Raw genomic sequence first — 18,285 nt, 5'->3', positions numbered from 1 at the left:
CACCAGCACCTGACAGAAAATGCTATATTTAAAGACCTTTCTGTGAAACAGAAAAGCCTAATGTTGAGATGATGCAAAAATATTTGACTAATAGGGCACTGGTATCTTTATATGCCATTGTCCTATTACATTAGAGATCATGACAGAAAGAAAATGTAAAATTCAAACACTGTGTCCAGTTCTGGGCCTCTCAATTTAAGAAGGACATTGAGACACTTGAACGTGCCCAGAGAAGGGCAACGAGGCTGGGGAGAGGTCTGGAGCACAGCCCTGTGAGGAGAGGCTAAGGGAGCTGGGGTTGCTTACCATGGAGAAGAGGAGGCTCAGGGGAGATCTTATTGCTCTCTACAACTACCTGAAGGGAGGTTGTAGACAAATGGGGGGTGGCTTCTTCTCCCGGGCAACCAACACCAGAACAAGAGGACACAGTCTCAAACTGCAGCAGGTGAAGTTTAGGCTGGAGGTGAGGAGAAAGTTCTTCCCAGAAAGAGAGATTGTCCATTGGAATGTGCTGCCCAGCGAGGTGGTGGAGTTGCTGTCCCTGGAGGTGGTCAAGAGGGGATTGGACGTGGCACTTGGTGCCATGGTTTAGTCATGAGGTGTTGGGTGACAAGTTGGACTTGATGATCTCTGAGGTCTTTTCCAACCTTATTGATTCTATGATTCTATGTTCCCCACCCAAAGTGAGGTAGAATGCTCACATATTCCAGGTATTTTACTCGGGTAAACTACAGTGACAGAAAGTGACTTGTGTGCTGTGGAAGTATGGAGTGGTCCTGCTCAAGGATGCAAAGCCTACCTGTGAGACCACTAAAGTGACTGCAGAAATACTGGTGGTTAGATTCACGGGTGGGGTTAGAGCCCATAGATTAAGGCTTATTTTTGGAACCAGTTTTCATGTTAAGCACAATTTTCCTTTGCTGTAGTTTCTTTTGCAGTTTTTAGAAGCAAAATGTGTATAATTTTAATCAAATGCTGAAGAAAGTCTTGTGAAAAGATGGTTTAACCATAGTGATCTGTTTTGCAAAATGTATCTACTGGTAAGCAGAACAATTTAAAAAGAGCTTTACTTATGATCACAGTCCCAGGTGTGAAATGTTGACTCCTCAATCTGGTCTACTTTCAGTGCCAGATATGTGTTTCTTCAAGGTTGAGCAAAAAAATAACTGATTTTAAACCCTGTAATTATGCCTTTAGTTAGATAATCTCAAAACAAGATCACAGTATCACAGTATCACAGTATAACTAAGGTTGGAAGAGACCTCGAGGATCATCGAGTCCAGCCTATCAACACAGACCCCATGACTAGACCATGGCACCAAGTGCTACATCCAATCTCCTCTTGAACGCCTCCAGGGGTGGTGACTCCACCACCTCCCCGGGCAGCACATTCCAATGATGAACGACTTGCTCGGTGAAGAACTTTCTCCTCACCTCGAGTCTAAACCTCCCCTGGCGCAGCTTGAGACTGTGTCCCCTTGTTCTGGTGCTGGTTGCCTGGGAGAAGAGACCAACCCCCTCCCAGTTACAACCACCTTTCAGGTAGTTTTAGAGGGCAACGAGGTCTCCCCTGAGCCTTCTCTTCTCCAGGCTAAACAATCCCAGCTCCCTCAGCCTCTCCTCATAGGGCTTGTGCTTGAGGCCTCTCCCCAGCCTTGTTGCCCTTCTCTGGACATGTTCAAGTGCTTCGATGTCCTTCTTAAACTGAGGGGCCCAGAACTGGACACAGGACTCAAGGTGTGGCCTAACCAGAGCAGAGTACAGGGGCACAATGACTTCCCTGCTCCTGCTGGCCACATTATTCCTAATGCAGGCCAGGATGCCATTGGCCCTCTTGGCCACCTGGGCACACTGCTGGCTCATATTCAGGCGGCTGTCGATCAGCACCCCCAGGTCCTTCTCCGTTTGGGAGCTCTCCAGCCACTCTGACTCCAGCCTATAGCTCTGCATGGGATTGCCGTAGCCAAAGTGCAGCACTCGGCACTTGGACTTGTTGAATGCCATCCCAAGATAATCCTCTTTAGTTATTCCTACAAAACACTTCATAGGCGAGCACCGTAAAAAGCACAACATTTTGACTGACTGACTGCTATGTGGTCAGCTTCCTAGTGCAAACACTAAATATCCTATATACCCATTCCTTGCTGTTGAGTGTCTGTGGCTGGAGATAGTCAAAACCCGTCTGGACATCAGGCCTAATAACCTGCTGTAGTTGATACCTCTTGGAATGGGAGGGTTGGACTAGGTGATCACCAGAGAATTGTAACACAAATGATCCTGTGGTTATACTGGGTATGTGTCTATGTCTGTTACCCTTCAGGTCACTATCTCACCTATATAAGGACTCATGGGCCCTAGTAGAACAGAGTTTTTTGCAGCCATTTTGCAATGCTTTTACTGGCTCTCAGAAAAGACCTTAATTCAGGAAATGATCATTACATGCTTTGCCTGTATTGAGTTGAAACACAAACCAGCTAATACTTTAGAAGAGAATACATAATCACTTTCTGTAAAAGCATTTTATTTACTCATCTGTTTACATGCTGTTTACAAACCTCTGAGTATCGTTACAAGATGAATCACATCAGTGTACTTTGCTTTAAGACCTTGTTTCCAAAAGAAGCAGATGGCACAGACTGACAACAACTTCTGAAGGCATTCATCTCCCTCTGTATATACAGTGCTGAGGCCTTCCAAAACCTCAGAACAAAAAGGGTAAGGCTTTTCCTCACTGAAAGGCTATAGTGGCCATTTTCATCAAGTATCATCTATTTCCTTCCTTGGTGAAATAGGAAAGAAAGGAAAGGGCAAAGAAGATCATAATGAAGGGACTCCAGAGGATGTTAAAAGCACTGGCAACTTGTCAACCCTTATTAGATGTTCTCACATACTATATTTACTACAGTGTAGCAGATCCTATTTTATAGAATTTCAAGACTATTTTATGATTCCCCTCTGTGTCTGGAAGTTGTACACCTAAAAGTACATGGCAGCAATTATGGGTTTAGGTTTGACTTCTTTCTGCAGCTCAGTTGGTTCACCTGTACATACTTTGCACATATTTACTTGGGGTGGTATAGCTGTCAGATGCTGTGAGTCCTTCATCTGGAGGCCTACAGAGCAGTTAAGTAAATCACTGTGGAAATTACCACTTGCATGTCTTCATTTCCGTAAGAGGAGATCTCAACCTTTGTACTGCTCCAAATGCCCTGTTCTGTTTAAATGAGTCTGCAGGGCAAAGGTACCTTACCATAGAATCATGGAATCATGGAATCATGGAATCATAGAATCAATAAGGTTGGAAAAGACCTCAGAGATCATCAAGTCCAACCTATCACCCAACACCTCAGGACTAACTAAACCATGGCTTCAAGTGTCACATCCAATCCCTTCTTGAACACCCCCAATGATGGGGACTCCACCACCTCCCTGGGCAGCACATTCCAATGGCCAATTACTCTTTCTGGGAAGAACTTTCTCCTCATCTCAAGCCTAAACTTCCCCTGGTGCAGCTTGAGACTGTCCTCTTGTTCTGGTGCTGGTTGCCTGGCAGAAGAGACCAACCCCCACCTGGTTACAACCTCCCTTCAGGTAGTTGTAGAGAGTAATAAAGTCTACCCTGAGCCTCCTCTTCTCCAGGCTAAACAACCCCAGCTCCCTCAGCCTCTCCTCACAGGGCTTGTGCTTGAGACCTCATAGCTAACCACATGTCTTGGCTAACCAGTGCTGAGTATGTCCCATATTCTGCAGTAGCCCCAATTTTGTATGCCTTATGTACTGCGTTTTTTTAGTATCTTGAGCCTTGTATTTCAAAACAGAATTGCTATATGCTCTGGGATCTGTTGGTTTGGGTTTGTTGGCTTCTTGTTTTTTAATTTTTTCTTTTTTTTCACCAAGGTAGACCTCAAGGATCATCAAGTCCAACTTGCCACCACAGACCTCATGACCAGACCATGGCACCTAGTGCCACGTCCAGTCCCCTCTTGAACACCTCCAGGGACGGTGACTCCGCCACCTCCCTGGGCATCTAATCTACTAGTGAATACTAAACAAAAACCCCCAACCTGTTTAGCAAAACAAAACATCTTTTTTTGTTTGCATAAAATTATTTTCATTCTTCAGTTTCCTGTCCTCCTTTCTAAAAGAAGTTGGGAGAGAAGTTATTCTGAGGGCCTGGACACTGATTTGCTGTTGTAAGAGACAAAACAACCCTGGCATAATTTCCATTGACACAAATTAAGGCAGTATCAAAGAAGAAGGTAACAGAAGGTAATAGTGAAAGCAGCAGAAGATGAGCTAACCTTTCACACAATGCAAATCAGCGTCTTCCAGGACACAACAAAGTTTCGTCCAGAGCTTTCAGCAGTGAAATGTCCTTACTTTAATGATAATAATAATAATGATAATAATGATAATGATAATAATAATAATATAGTAATCATCATCATCATCATCATCATCATCATCATCATCCAGCTTGGAAGAGAGCTTCAAGATCATCGTGTCCAACCCATCAACCAATCCAACCCACCTAAACAACTAACCCATGGCACCAAGCACCCCATCAAGTCTCTTCCCGAACACCTCCAATGACGGTGACTCCACCACCTCCCTGGGTAGCCCATTCCAATGGGCAATCACTCTCTCTGTATAGAACTTCTTCCCAACATCCAGCCTAAACCTCCCCTGGCACAGTCTGAGACTGTGTCCTCTTGTTCTGGTACTGGCTGCCTGGGAGAAGAGACCAACATCCACCTGTCTACAACCTCTTTGTTTACTTCCACGCTCTAGGCTTTTACAGCTGTTCTGAACCAAGGTTTAGGATGGGGATTTTATTTTCATTTGTTTGGTTGGGTTTTTTGGTTGGTTGGTTGGTTGTTTTTTGGTTGGTTGGTTGGTTGGTTGTTTTTTGGTTGGTTGGTTGTTTTGAGGTGTGGGGTGTGTTTTTGTTAGCTGGTTTTTGTTTCGCTTTGTTTTGTTTTTCAGCAGGACAACATCTTACGAAACACTACATAGTTCACTTCTTTCTATGAAATGCAATATAGTGTTGAGAGACTGAAAAAATTTAGTTATTAGCAATCATAGGTTCCTTGGCTATTTATAGGACCTGACTAGATTGCACCTGTTGTGTTTTACAGCTTTTCCTATTAGCCCCTTTGTCAGCAGTAAATGACTTTTCATACTTGCACTTGTTCATGTAGCTTTCCTATTCTTCCTTAGTTGAAGCAATCAGCAACTGTGATTACTTCAAGTGAAGAAAATTAAGCTGATATGTACTGACAGATACAGGAAACATCTTCTTTCATCAATAAGTGGAAAAAAAACCCCACCCAGTCTGTTTTTATAGTTATTCAGTTATTGTGCTCAGTAACTGGAGGCTTTGAAGCTGGTCCATCACTGGTGCCCACTGGGTTTGGAGAACAAGCCCTGTGAGGAGAGGCTGAGGGAGCTGAGGTTGCTTAGCCTGGAGAAGAGGAGGCTCAGGGGAGACCTTATGCCATCTACAACAACCTGAAGGGAGGTTGCAGCCAGGTGGGGTCTCTTCTCCCAGGTGACCAGCACCAGAACAAGAGGACACAGTCTCAAGCTGCACCAGGGGAGGTTCAGGCTGGATGTTAGGAAGAAATTCTTCACAGAAAGAGTTATTAGCCATTGGAATGTGCTGCCCAGGGAAGTGGTGGAGTCACCACCTATGGAAGTGTTTAGAAAGAGACTGGATGAGGCACTTGGTGCCATGGTTTAGTTGATTAGATTGTGTTGGGTGATAGGTTGGAGTCGACGATCTCAAAGGTGTTTTCCAACCTGGTTAATTTTGTATTCTGTATTCTACTGTGGTACTCACAGTGGTAAGCACACAGAACACAGGTCTTGGATTCATTCCCTGCATGAAAAGCAATAGTACCTTAAATAGAGACACTCTCTGAGCAACAGTGTGGCCTTTTGGCTTCCTAGGCAATACTGAAGGCAAGACTCTGACTTTAGTGTGAGGGCGTTTGTATAAAGGATCTTCACCCCCAAGCCTGTTGCAAAATGCATCTCAGTTTCAGGTGGCTAGACATATACAAGAAGTTTATTCCAACAAGTTTGTTGCCATGTCAAACATTTTGACGACAAAACTAGGCTGGTTGGGTAGAGGGGTGTCTGACAGGAACCTGAATGGGAATGTCTCATCGCATTGCTCAAACCACCACCACAGGGAAGCCCTAGAAGAAGCTGTGCATCCGAATGGTGTCACTGAACCCTGCTGTCCTCATTATAAGAGCAGTTATACTGGTACAGAGCAAGGGCATAGCTAGCTTCATACTCTGTCCTTAACTTTAGATGTAAGCAGTAACTCAGGAAGAAAAAGAGAACAGAGCAAATCTATATAATAAATACTTCTTTATTCTCTCAGCTTGTGATTCCTTCCAGCTCAGAAGATTTCCTTAATGTAGTATGTTATGTCTGTTGAGTACCTTCAGGTGATGCCTCATTCAAGTATTTTTCCAGCCTTCCTTTGAATACAGGGAAGATCTGTTAAGATTCCACAGGTTCATTATGAATCTCTAATTTGACTAGCTTCACTAATAGCTCCAGCTCTTCTATTGAATGCATTCCTCAGTGCCAGCATGTCACCATGGTGTCATTTTTTGAGTAGTGAGCTGGACAGGCACTGTCATTTTTTTTCCAGAGTGTGCCTAATAGACTTGGTATTATCTAATGCAGAAGAGTAAGGCTCATGAACCTAGAGTGTTACTCCTAATCTGTGTCTTAGGAGAGTCCCTGCACCTATCTATCTCAGTTTTCCCCCTGGGTGTTGCTGGGGATTTTTGTTTGTGTGGTTGGTTGGGGATTTTTTGGTTGGTTGGTCGGTCAGTTGGTTTGGTTTTCCGGTTTAGTTTGGGTTTTGTTGGGGGGGGATTGCGGGGTTTTTTGGTTGGTTGGTTTTGCTGGGTTTTTTTTGTTTGTTTTGTTGGTTGGTTGGTGGGTTTTTTTTGTTTGGTTTGTTGGTTGGGGTTGTTTGGTTTGGTTTGGTTTGGTTCAGTTTCATTTGGTTTGGTTCAGTTTGGTTTGGTTTGGTTTGGTTCGGTCTGATTTGCTTTGAAACACACTGATGAAGAGTCCTCTACAATGGAAGTGATAACCTGTGTGTTCTGATTCTAGGGTGAAATTCTTGAACGTAACCTAGAAAGAGACAAGCAGGCTAACCCCAGGAGAACAGCAGGGCTGGTGAGTAGGGCACTCTCTTGGGACTATGGGAGACATAGGCTCAAGTCTTTTTTCAAAGAAAGGGTCTTCTGCCATGGAAGTGTCCTAACCACTAGGTGAATTCTCCAGAAGAGCCTGTTTTGCCTCTTCTTCTTCCCCCTTTTTCTCTGAAACACCCAGTACCAGGAAAGTTCCTGCCATTTAAGAAAGTATCAGAAGCTCAGAAAAGTATCGATGACTCCATAAACATACTATGTGATTAACTCTCAGGCTTCGCTCTGGAAGAGCCAAGCGTTTGCTTTTGCTTCCACCCTGCCGAGCATTCTCTGCTGTGGCTGGTGCACTAGGTGGCAATAGAGAGTCACCACTGCCCCAGCGTGCGCCAGAGGAAGCCACAGGCAGGCAAAATTGCACAGCTAAGGGTTACAAATCTCAAGCTTTAATAAGTATCTAACAGCACAGGACTGGAAATATTTTTTACACCTGCAGGCTATTACGAAGCTCATGGCAGCAAACTCACAGCGAGTACCACTGCTCCTGTGTTCAGCCACAGGGAGAACAAGCCTGAGTGTGCATAAGTAAGTTAGGCTCTAGGTTATATTCATACCTAGCTGCCAAACATGCCAAAATCACGCATCACTAATCAACAGTGTAACTTAGGTGCTTCTTTTCAGCAAGGCTATGCTGACAGCTGCAGCTTATAAGCCTGAAATCCATCTCCAGCAAATGTAGCTTCCAGCAGTTGCAGATGCAGGCCCATGAACTGTGTCTGTTTGCAAGTCACTAAGCCACAGTCACAAGCTCCTTTTTACATGCAGTGCTTCTGTTCCTCTTGATCCTGCATTCTTTACATTGCAGCACGACGTGAAAAATGAGTGTACAAAGTATTCTCCATTAGTCGATAGTAGGCTGAACATGAGCCAGCAGTGTGCCCAGGTGGCCAAGAAGGCCAATGGCATCCTGGCCTGCATCAGGAACAGTGTGGCCAGCAGGAGCAGGGAGGTCATTCTGCCCCTGTACTCAGCCTTGGTTAGGCCACACCTTGAGTCCTGTGTCCGCTTCTGGGCTCCTCAGATTAGGAAAGATGTTGAGTTGCTGGAATGTGTCCAGAGAAGGGCAACAAAGCTGGGGAGAGGTTTGGAGCACAGCCCTGTGAGGAGAGGCTGAGGGAGCTGGGGTTGCTTAGCCTGGAGAAGAGGAGGCTCAGAGGAGAACTTACTGCTCTCTACAACTACCTGAAGGAAGGTTGTAGGCAGGTGGGGGTTGGTCTCTTCTCCCAGGCAGCCTGTGACAGAACAAGGGGACACAGTCTCAAGCTGCACCAGGGGAGGTTTAGGCTGGATGTTGGGAAGAAATTCTTCACAGAAAGAGAGATTGGCCATTGGAATGTGCTGCCCAGGGAGGTGGTGGAGTCACCATCCCTGGAGGTGTTTAGGAAGAGACTGGATGAGGCACTTGGTGCCGTGGTTTAGTTGATTAGATGGTGTTGGGTGATAGGTTGGACTTGATGATCTCAAAGTTCTTTTCCAACCTGGTCTATTCTATTCTATTCTATTCTATTCTATTCTATTCTATTCTATTCTATTCTATTCTATTCTATTCTATTCTATTCTATTCTGGGGCATTTTTACTGTTTCATCTTAAAGAGAAGTTCCTCTTTTCACCTTCTACATAACAGCACAGTATTGTCATCCAATGAGTGGATGACTAAGACTCAAACCCTATTGTTCTGTATTTCAGAATCCTTTTGTTTGTGTTTCTGTGAAAACACAGGCATCTATCTTCCAGGGTTTCTAGACCTGGATTTCTTCTGAGCAGAAAGCTCTTCCAAAGCCTTCAAGTAGCTGCACAATAAAAGGTAGCTCAGTAATACACAATAAATACTCTCCTTTTCTTCTGCATCTGATACAGTCCTGAAGAGTGAAGGAATACAGGAAGGCTGGACATTCTTCAGTAAGGAAATCTTTAAGGTGTAGGAACAGACTGTCCTTGTGTGCTGAAAGACAAGCCAGCAAGGAAGATCATCTTGGTTGAACAAAGAGATTTGACTGGAACTCAGGAAGAAAAAGAGTTTATGACCTTTGGTAGAAGGGACATGGTAAATCAGGAAGACCACAAGGATGTCGTGATGTTATGAAGGAAGAAAATAATAAAGGCCTAAGCCCAGCCACAAATTAATCTGCCTACTGCTGTAAAAGACAAAAACTAATGCTTTTATAAATAGGAGAGCTAAGGAGAATCTCCATCCTTTATAGAACATGGTGGAAAGCATAGTGACCAAGGATAAGGAAAAAGCTTCTTTGCCTCAGTTTTTAATAGTAAGACCAGTTGTTCTCTGAGCACCCAGCCCCTTGAGCTGGATGACAGGAGCAGAATGAAGTCCCCATGGGGAAGCAGTTAGTGACCTGCCACACCACCTGAAAATTGCGAGTCTATTAGGCCAGGTAGGATCCATCCACCCGAAGGAGCTGGTGGAAGTGCTCACCAAGCCACTTTCCATCATTCACCAGCTAGCCCTGGCCAACCAGGGAGGTTCCAGTTGACTGAAGATCAGCAAATGTGACACCCATCTTCAAAAAAGGGCTGGATGGAAACTATAGGGAACTACAGCCCTGTCAGTCTGACCTTGGTGCTTAGAAAGCTTATATGTGATCATGGTGAGTGCCATTATGCAGCACATAGAGGACAACCAGGTGATCAGGGCCAGTCAGCATGGGTTTATGAAAGGCAGGTCCTGCTTGACTAACCTGATCTTCTGTGACAAGATGATTTGCTTGCTGCATGAGGACCGTGGATGTTGTCTGCCTAGGTTTTAGTAAAGCCTTTGACCCCATTTCCCACAGTATTCTGCTGGAAAAATTGGCTGCTTGTGTCTTGGTCAGGCATACACTTTGCTGAATTAAAAATTAGCTGTATGGCTGAACCCAAAGGGTGGTGGTAAATGAGTTAAAACCAGAAAGGAGGTTGAACAAGCAATAAGACAAGGGGAAATCGCCTAAAGTTGTACCAGGGGATGTTCAGTGTGGTCATTAGGAAAATTTCTTCACCAAAAGGGTTGTCAAGCAGTGGAAGTCAATCAAGGCTGCCCATTGAAGTGGTTGAGTCACCATCCCTAAAGGTGCTTAAAAGACATGCAGATAGGGCGCTTAGTGACATGGTTTAGTGGCATACTTGGCAGTGCCACCATAGTGTTTGAACTCTATGATCTCAAATGTCTTTTCCAACCTGAATGATTCTATGATTCTACTCACAGTGATGGTAAAGAATTCTCTTTATACACATCATGGGATAATTATAGTCACCAAAAGCTTTAAACAGTGTCATAGAACATGCTTTCTAAAAAGAAATGCCCTGGATGTCCCCCAGATCAAAGACTTCTCTTGATTCATCTCTATGTTATATTTCTTGTGTGTTAGTCTTTAAGATATTGCAGTTCTAGTGAAAATACATTGCTTGCCCCTTTCCATTCCACCAAAAGCCTGCATCAAGAATAGTGTGGCCAGCAGGAGCAGGGAAGTCATTCCGCCCCTGTACTCAGCACTGGTTAGGCCACACCTTGAGTCCTGTGTCCAGTTCTGGGACACTCAATTTAAGAAGGATATTGAGACTCTTGAATGTGTCCAGAGAAGGGCAACGAGGATAGGGAGAGGTCTGGAGCACAGCCCTATGAGGAGAGGCTGAGGGAGCTGGGGTTGCTTAGCCTGGAGTAGGGGAGGCTCAAGGGTGACCTCATTGCTCTCTACAACTACCTGAAGGGAGGTTGCAGCCAGGAGGAGGTTGGTCTCTTCTCCCAGGCAACCAGCACCAGAACAAGGGGACACAGTCTCAAGCTGTACCAGGGGAAGTTTAGGCTGGAGGTGAGGAGAAAGTTCTTCACTGAGAGAGTTATTATTATCTGTTGGAATGTGCTGCCCAGGGAGGTGGTGGAGTCACCATCCCTGGAGGTGTTCAAAACAGGATTGGACATGACACTTGATGCCATGGTTTAGTAGTCATGAGGTGATGGGTGACAGGTTGGACTTGATGATCTTTGAGTTCCTTCCTAACCTTATTGATTCTATGATTCTATATGCTGCTTAATTTCTGAAATCATGAAACATGACTGTAAAGGAGTGTCTCACCAACTTGAAACTGTCATGCTCTAAGAAACCAAAACCCCATCTGGCACTTGTTTGGGAGCATTATGTTAAATCTTCTGTTAGTAGCATGCTGCTGAATGTTATTCTAGATTAGCATGTCCTGGTAAATCAAAGGTTGCCCTAGGCCTTGCTTGTAGTGTAACAAGGAATTCAAATGCCAATGTGTGAAACACTGAATTCTCTGCTTCAGGTGTCCACTTCTAGTGACTTTGTTTCTGCTGATGTGAATGAGTTTCATATGAATCAGGCAAATAGGTTACGTGGGGGGGGGTTGATGGATTGTGAGAAAAAACCCAGAGTTGATACAGGTGATTTTAAAGAGAATTTTACATTACCTATTTGAAGAACCCCATGAAGAACTACAAGAGCTTAAACACTGTAAAAGAGTGCTATTCAAAAGATGTCAAAACTAGAGGTAAAAATTAGCAGTGAGAAATTAAGAAGCATCCACATTTCTCCAGGAGTAGCTAACATCTCCCTGCAAATCATCTGAGCCATATTTGCTAAGCCACTATGTAAAAAGAAGCAAAAATCTACCCCACCCCCTAGTTCTGCCTGCCTACATGGTGCCACTTCTTTAACCAGTCCAGAGTCATGTGTGGAGAGGCTGAGGGAGCTGGGGTTGCTTAGCCTGGAGAAGAGGAGGCTCAGGAGAGACCTTATTGCTCTCTACAGCTACCTGAAAGGAGGTTGTAGATAGGTGAGGGTTGGTCTCTTCTCCCAGGCAACCAGCACCAGAACAAGAGCACACAGTCTCAAGCTGTGCCAGGGGAAGTTTGGGCTTGAGGTGAGGAGAAAGTTCTTCCCAGAAAGAGTAATTTTGCCATTGGAATGTACTGCCCAGGGAGGTGGTGGAGTCACCATCCCTGGAGGTGTTCAAGAGGGGATTGAACGTGGCACTTGAATCCGTGGTTGAGTTAGTCACGAAGTCTTGGGTGATAAATTGGACTTGATGATCTCCGAGGTCTTTTCCAACCTTATTGATTCTATGATTCTATTACTTTCTGCCGTAATTGTTCCATACTCCTTAAATTTGTTGCTACACAGCATCCCAAACACAACACGGGAGGAGAAGGCAGGGGAAAATGCAACAGTCTACACAACAGGCTTCATGGAAACAATTTTCCTGTCTTGAAGCTTGGCCTTTTTGTGCCAAATAAGAGAAGAGTAATAGATGCAGAAGAGGAGTATGCAATGACAAACATGACTGTAGCCAGTGGGAAACAGAGCTGTCTGCATGCAGTGAGTAAAACACTTGTAAAACAAATGTGTAACAACCAAAACACAGAATCACAGAATCACCAAGGTTGGAAGAGACCTCAGAGATCATCAAGTCCAACCTGTCACCCAGCACCTCATGACTAAACCATGGCACCAAGTGCCACGTCCAATCCCCTCTTGAACACCTCCAGGGATGGTGACTCCACCACCTCCCTGGGCAGCACATTCCAATGGCTAACAACTCTCTCAGTGAAGAACTTTCTCCTCATCTCGAGTCTAAACTTCCCCTGGCCATCCAATAAAGAGGTTGGTCTTTTCTCCCAGGCAACCAGTACCAGAACAAGAGGACACAGTCCCAGGCTGTGCCAGGGGAGGTTTAGGCTGGAGGTTAGGAGGAAGTTTTAGACAGAGAGAGTGATTGGCCATTGGAATGGGCTGCCTGGGGAGGTGGTGGAGTCACCATCACTGGAGGTGTTCAGGAGGAGACTTGATGGGGTGCTTGGTGCCATGGGTTAGTTGGTTGGGTGGTGTTGGATGATAGGTTGGACACAATGGTCTTGAAGGTCTCTTCCAACCTGGTTTATTCTATTCTAAAAAAATTAAATTAAATTAAATAAACCAAACAGGATATATAATTAATAATTTTAGGAAGTTTGAGACCAAAGGCTGAAGACAACCTTTTTTTTTATAGAGGTTGATGATTGCAGTTTCTTTTCTTCTTGGGCAGAGACATTAGAAGTTAATTGTGTTTTCAGAAGGCAGATGCTTAGCCCTTTTGACACTATCAAGAAGTGTGGTCTGTGGTGAAAAGTGCTACAATACTAAGTCACAAGTCACAAGAGGGTATGAAAGTTCCCTTTTTGCAGTTAATTAGGGAAACAAAATCAATATACAATAAAGCTTCATGAAATATCAACTCTGCTTCTGTTATACCCCAAGTCAATATGAGACCCTACTTTCTCTTCATTATGCACTTGACTATTAATGTTTGAAACAGCACAGATGTGTCTCTTTCTGAGCCCCTGGTTACATAAATGTGCCTTTTAATAGATGCTTCTTGTAATTAGGGGATCTCTTCATGCCAGTGACCAATATGTTTCATATAAATGAACATCATTTTCTGATTGCTGAAACTGAAATCTAGGAACAAAGTGCATGAGGTAAATCATGGAAAAAATGGTAATAACGTGATCAATTTGTTGTTTCTAGTCTGTTACAGATAGCTAAAAGTTACCTTTTTTGGTTATCTTATGAATGGAATTATAGCCACTCCAAATGCTGCCTTAGGTCTACCAAGGAATATTTACTTTCTCCAAGCATTTAAAAGACCTCCAGGACCTTGCTGTCTACAACTACCTGAAGGGAGGTTGTAGCCAGGTGGGGGTTGGTCTCTTCTCCCAGGCAACCAGCACCAGAACAAGAGGACACAGTCTCAAGCTGCACCAGGGGAAGTTTAGGCTCGAGGTGAGGAGAAAATCCTTCCCAGAAAGAGCAATTGGCCATTGGAATGTGCTGCCCAGGGAGGTGGTGGAATCACCATCCCTGGAGGTGTTCAAAAGGATTTGGATGTGGCACTTGAAGCCATGGTTTAGTTAGTCCTGAGGTGTTAGGTAACAGGTTGGACTTTATCTCTGAAGTCTTTTCTAACCTTGTTGCTTCTATGATATATTTTATGACTTCAGAAAGTTTCTCTCTGCTATTGTCAATTACTCATTGTAGTAATAAAATACTAATACTTCATTTCACAGCCAGCCACATAGAAAGAAAAAGCATTGAACCTTACTTTGCAGTGCACAGTGTGAAGAGCTGACCCTGTAAGCAGCCATAAAAGTGATACATTATTTGAGGCCTTTATCGATATGCACCATTTTTCTTCTGTGTTGTAAATTGGTGTGTTATGGTTTGGGCAAGTTCATTGCTAGCTCTGCTTATTCATTGCAGATGGACACTTTCAAGAAGTCCTAAATTACACACAAAATTTTGAAAGTCTCTTGCCAAATGTGCTTTACAGTAAATTTCCAACCATGATCAAAGTAGCTGAATTCTCATGGGATTTTGACTGGCCATTACATTTTAGATATAAGCTGATGCTGGGAGACCTCAGAGCTCAGAGTAATCTTAGCATACATGCTGAACTAAACTCTGTCTTTCTCCAAAAGGTATTCTAAACCAGAAAAAGGTTTTTCTTAAACCTTTCTGTCTTTCTTCTGACTTCTCTACCTTCTAATGTCAGCTTCATCAATGTAAAAATCGTAAGAGAAATTCTTGTTGCCTTGATGCAAACACATTCTGATAAAGATGCTACCACTCTTTTGTCAACCTTTTATCATGTCTGGTTAGGCCACACCTTGAGTACTGTGTCCAGTTCTGGGCCCCTCAATTTAAGAAGGATATTGAGACACTTGAATGTGTCCAGAGAAGGGCAACGAGGCCGGGGAGAGGTCTGGAGCACAGCCCTGTGAGGAGAGGCTGAGGGAGCTGGGGTTGCTTAGCCTGGAGAAGAGGAGGCTCAGGGGAGACCTCCTTGCTCTCTACAACTACCTGAAGGGAGATTGGGATTGGTGTCTTCTCCCAGGCAACTAGCACCAGAACAAGAAGACACAGTCTCAAGCTGTGCCAGGGGAAGTTTAGGCTGGAGGTGAGGAGAAAGTTCTTCCCAGAAAGAGTAATTGGCCACTGGAATGTGCTGCCCAGATACATGGTGGAATCATTGTCCCTGGAGGTGTTCCAAGAGGGGATTGGATGTGGCACTTGAAGCCATGGTTTAGTAGTCATGAGGTATTGGGTGATAGGTTGTGCTTGATGATCTTTGAGGTCTTTTCCAACCTTATTGATTCATGCTGTGAAGGATTTTAAGAAAAAAAATAACAAGTGTGCAAACCAAAACTGTGTTTTGTGCTACCTAAATGCCAAGAATCTACAGTTAGTGCCTCTAATTTGTGTCTCCTGTGAAGTTCCTAGGGAATTATTTCACATTTCACTTTGCAGGAATATGCTTTGCTACCTCATTAATTTATTGAAGCACCCTCAGATATTGAGACATTTCCAACTGAGGAAAAGGACACCCTTTAAAGAGAGACAATATCACCAAAACATGTTTAAATGTCATCATCAGAAAAGGAGCTACAGGCTCCTTTCACAAATCTGAATGCCTTCTCTTGCATTCATGTATTTCTTTACCCAGTGAGTTTAAGTATGCCTTTCTACAGAGGATGGTGAAGGCAGTTCAGTCTTCCTCAGTCAATCCAGCTGCAGTATGGGTAAGCCATTCATGCAGAAAATATCTATACAACAGACAATTGTGTAGCAATTTAGAATGCAACATAAAACAACACCTCCTTCTAAACCCTGTAGACCTAGTCTTTGTTTAACATTCCCCTTGATACCTCTCCAGCCTGTTAGTATTACAGTGCTAGGTTAGAGCAGCATAATAACTTGCCTAACTGGCACAATTTAGACTCTTTTTCTTTTTCACCTCATTCAATCCAGCTTTGGAGTTAGCTACACTGCAAAAACTCCACAGGTGCTTGTGTGTCTTGCTGATGGTTATGTTTGTTAAAAATCAAACCAGAAAGGAGGTATAATTCAGTCACCAACAGGTTTGAAAAGTCATGTTCCTGCAGATATTTCCATGGTGTTCTAAGCTGAACTGGAAAATTACTTCCCCTACAGACCTATGGGTCTTATATACCTGCTGCTTGCTGACATTATCAACAATTTAGCATTGCAGATATCCAGAATAATATACCCACTTTTCTTCTTCTTCTTCACAGCTATGCTTGCTTTAAGACTCATCTCTATGCATTTTTCTCTTTCCCCAGGTAATGCATTTGTGGTGAGCCTAGCTTTTGCTGATCTGGTGGTGGCCTTGTACCCGTACCCACTGGTGCTCTTAGCTATTTTCCACAATGGATGGACTTTGGGTGAAGTACACTGTAAAGTGAGTGGCTTTGTGATGGGACTAAGTGTCATAGGCTCTATTTTCAACATTACCGCCATTGCAATAAACAGATACTGCTACATCTGTCACAGCTTTGCCTATGACAAAGTGTACAGCAGCTGGAACACAATGCTGTATGTCTCCTTAGTCTGGGTATTAACAGTGGTTGCAACTGTGCCAAATTTTTTTCTTGGCTCGTTAAAGTATGACCCACGCATCTATTCCTGCACCTTCATCCAGACTGCCAGCTCCTACTACACCATAGCTGTCGTGGTGATTCACTTCATCGTTCCCATCACCATCGTCAGCTTCTGCTACCTTCGGATTTGGGGCTTAGTGCTTCAAGTTAGAAGACGAGTCAAATCAGAAACGAAGCCAAGACTGAAGCCAAGTGACTTCAGAAACTTTCTCACCATGTTTGTGGTTTTTGTGATTTTTGCCTTTTGCTGGGCACCCCTGAACTTCATTGGACTGGCCGTAGCCATTGATCCTATGGAAATGGCACCAAAAGTTCCTGAATGGTTGTTCATTGTGAGCTACTTCATGGCCTACTTCAACAGCTGCCTTAATGCAATAATATATGGACTTCTGAACCAAAACTTTCGGAACGAATACAAACGAATTTTAATGTCACTGTGGATGCCAAGGCTTTTCTTCCAGGACACATCCAAAGGAGGAACTGATGGCCAGAAGAGCAAGCCTTCTCCTGCTTTAAACAACAATGACCAAATGAAAACTGATACCGTGTAAATGTGGAATAGACAATGCAAGAGTTTGTCACAGAGAAACCCCAGAATGTGGATGTAAAGTTCAGGTCATTCCTGCTTGATTTGGGGTTTTGGTTTTATTTAGATAGCACTTTGTGACTGGGATACTGTCTTGTTGATAAAGCACATTGCTTTCAATTCATGATTTATACAGGGTATCAACTGAAAATGTATTGCACAATGAAAGCAGCAGGTGAGTGAAAGCTGGTTTAGCTTTGAGAGCTGAATTCTGCTTCCAGCTATATGAATGAGGCATTATTTTTTTTTACTTCAGTGGGAGTTTTGCATTCTTTAGACAAGATTGGGATTCATTTCTTAGAAGATGCAGTGAAGGTACTTGTCTATAGGCACAAGGTGAGGAGAAAGAGTAATTGGCCATTGGGATGTGCTGCCCAGGGAGGTGGTGGAGTCACCATCCCCGGAGGTGTTCAAGAGGGGACTGGATGTGGCACTTGAAGCCATGGTTTAGTTAGTCCTGAGGTGTTGGGTGATAGGTTGGACTTGATCTCTGAGGTCTTTTCCAACCTTATTGATTCTATGATTCTAAGAGCTCATAAAGGCTGCAGAGTGGCATTTCTCTGCCTCCTGTATCTGAAGAGAGAGTGAAGCTGATAGTCTGGTTTCCACAAACAAGCCAAAAATCACATTTCTGTGCATGTTTTGGTGTCAGTAGTAGTATCTTTGTATCAAACTTGTAAATTAGAGAGAAGAACATTTGTGTAAGAGCAATTATTGACATTGGAACCTTACCACACGGTTTTTTCATGCTTACTCAGTTTGGGAATACAGTGTATTTACTATGTTCATCTTTTGTGGGTAATTTTATGGTAAATAATACAATGCAAACTGTTGGTTGGGTTTTTTTCTTACACATTTACTTTATGTAGTACTCTTCCTTTAGAGAGGATTGAATTTTCATTGTGCTCAATTTATATACCTAGATATATACATCCAATGTCATCTGACCCCCTTTAGCACAGCTCGTGAAGATTAGCAACAGGCTGGAAATTACAGCATATGACCTGTGATC

General features: G+C 43.6%; 1 protein-coding gene across 1 annotated transcript in view; it reads left to right on the top strand.

Annotated features, from left to right (window-relative positions):
• The window catches only part of MTNR1B (melatonin receptor 1B), a 34,375-nt gene extending 16,423 nt beyond the window's left edge, over positions 1 to 17,952 (top strand). Inside the window, exon 2 of the mRNA XM_068145731.1 lies at positions 16,370 to 17,952. Within this exon, the coding sequence (XP_068001832.1) occupies positions 16,370 to 17,238 (869 nt within the window). The 3' untranslated portion in view covers positions 17,239 to 17,952. The remainder of the gene's footprint in view (positions 1 to 16,369) is intronic.
• The last annotated feature ends 333 nt before the right edge of the window (positions 17,953 to 18,285 follow it).

This window comes from Melanerpes formicivorus, unplaced genomic scaffold (assembly GCF_026170545.1).
Source record: "Melanerpes formicivorus ecotype bairdi unplaced genomic scaffold, bMelFor1.0.p_v2 SCAF_1, whole genome shotgun sequence".
In the NCBI taxonomy this organism is placed as follows: domain Eukaryota; kingdom Metazoa; phylum Chordata; class Aves; order Piciformes; family Picidae; genus Melanerpes; species Melanerpes formicivorus.
This window is presented reverse-complemented; position numbering and strand designations above follow the sequence as displayed.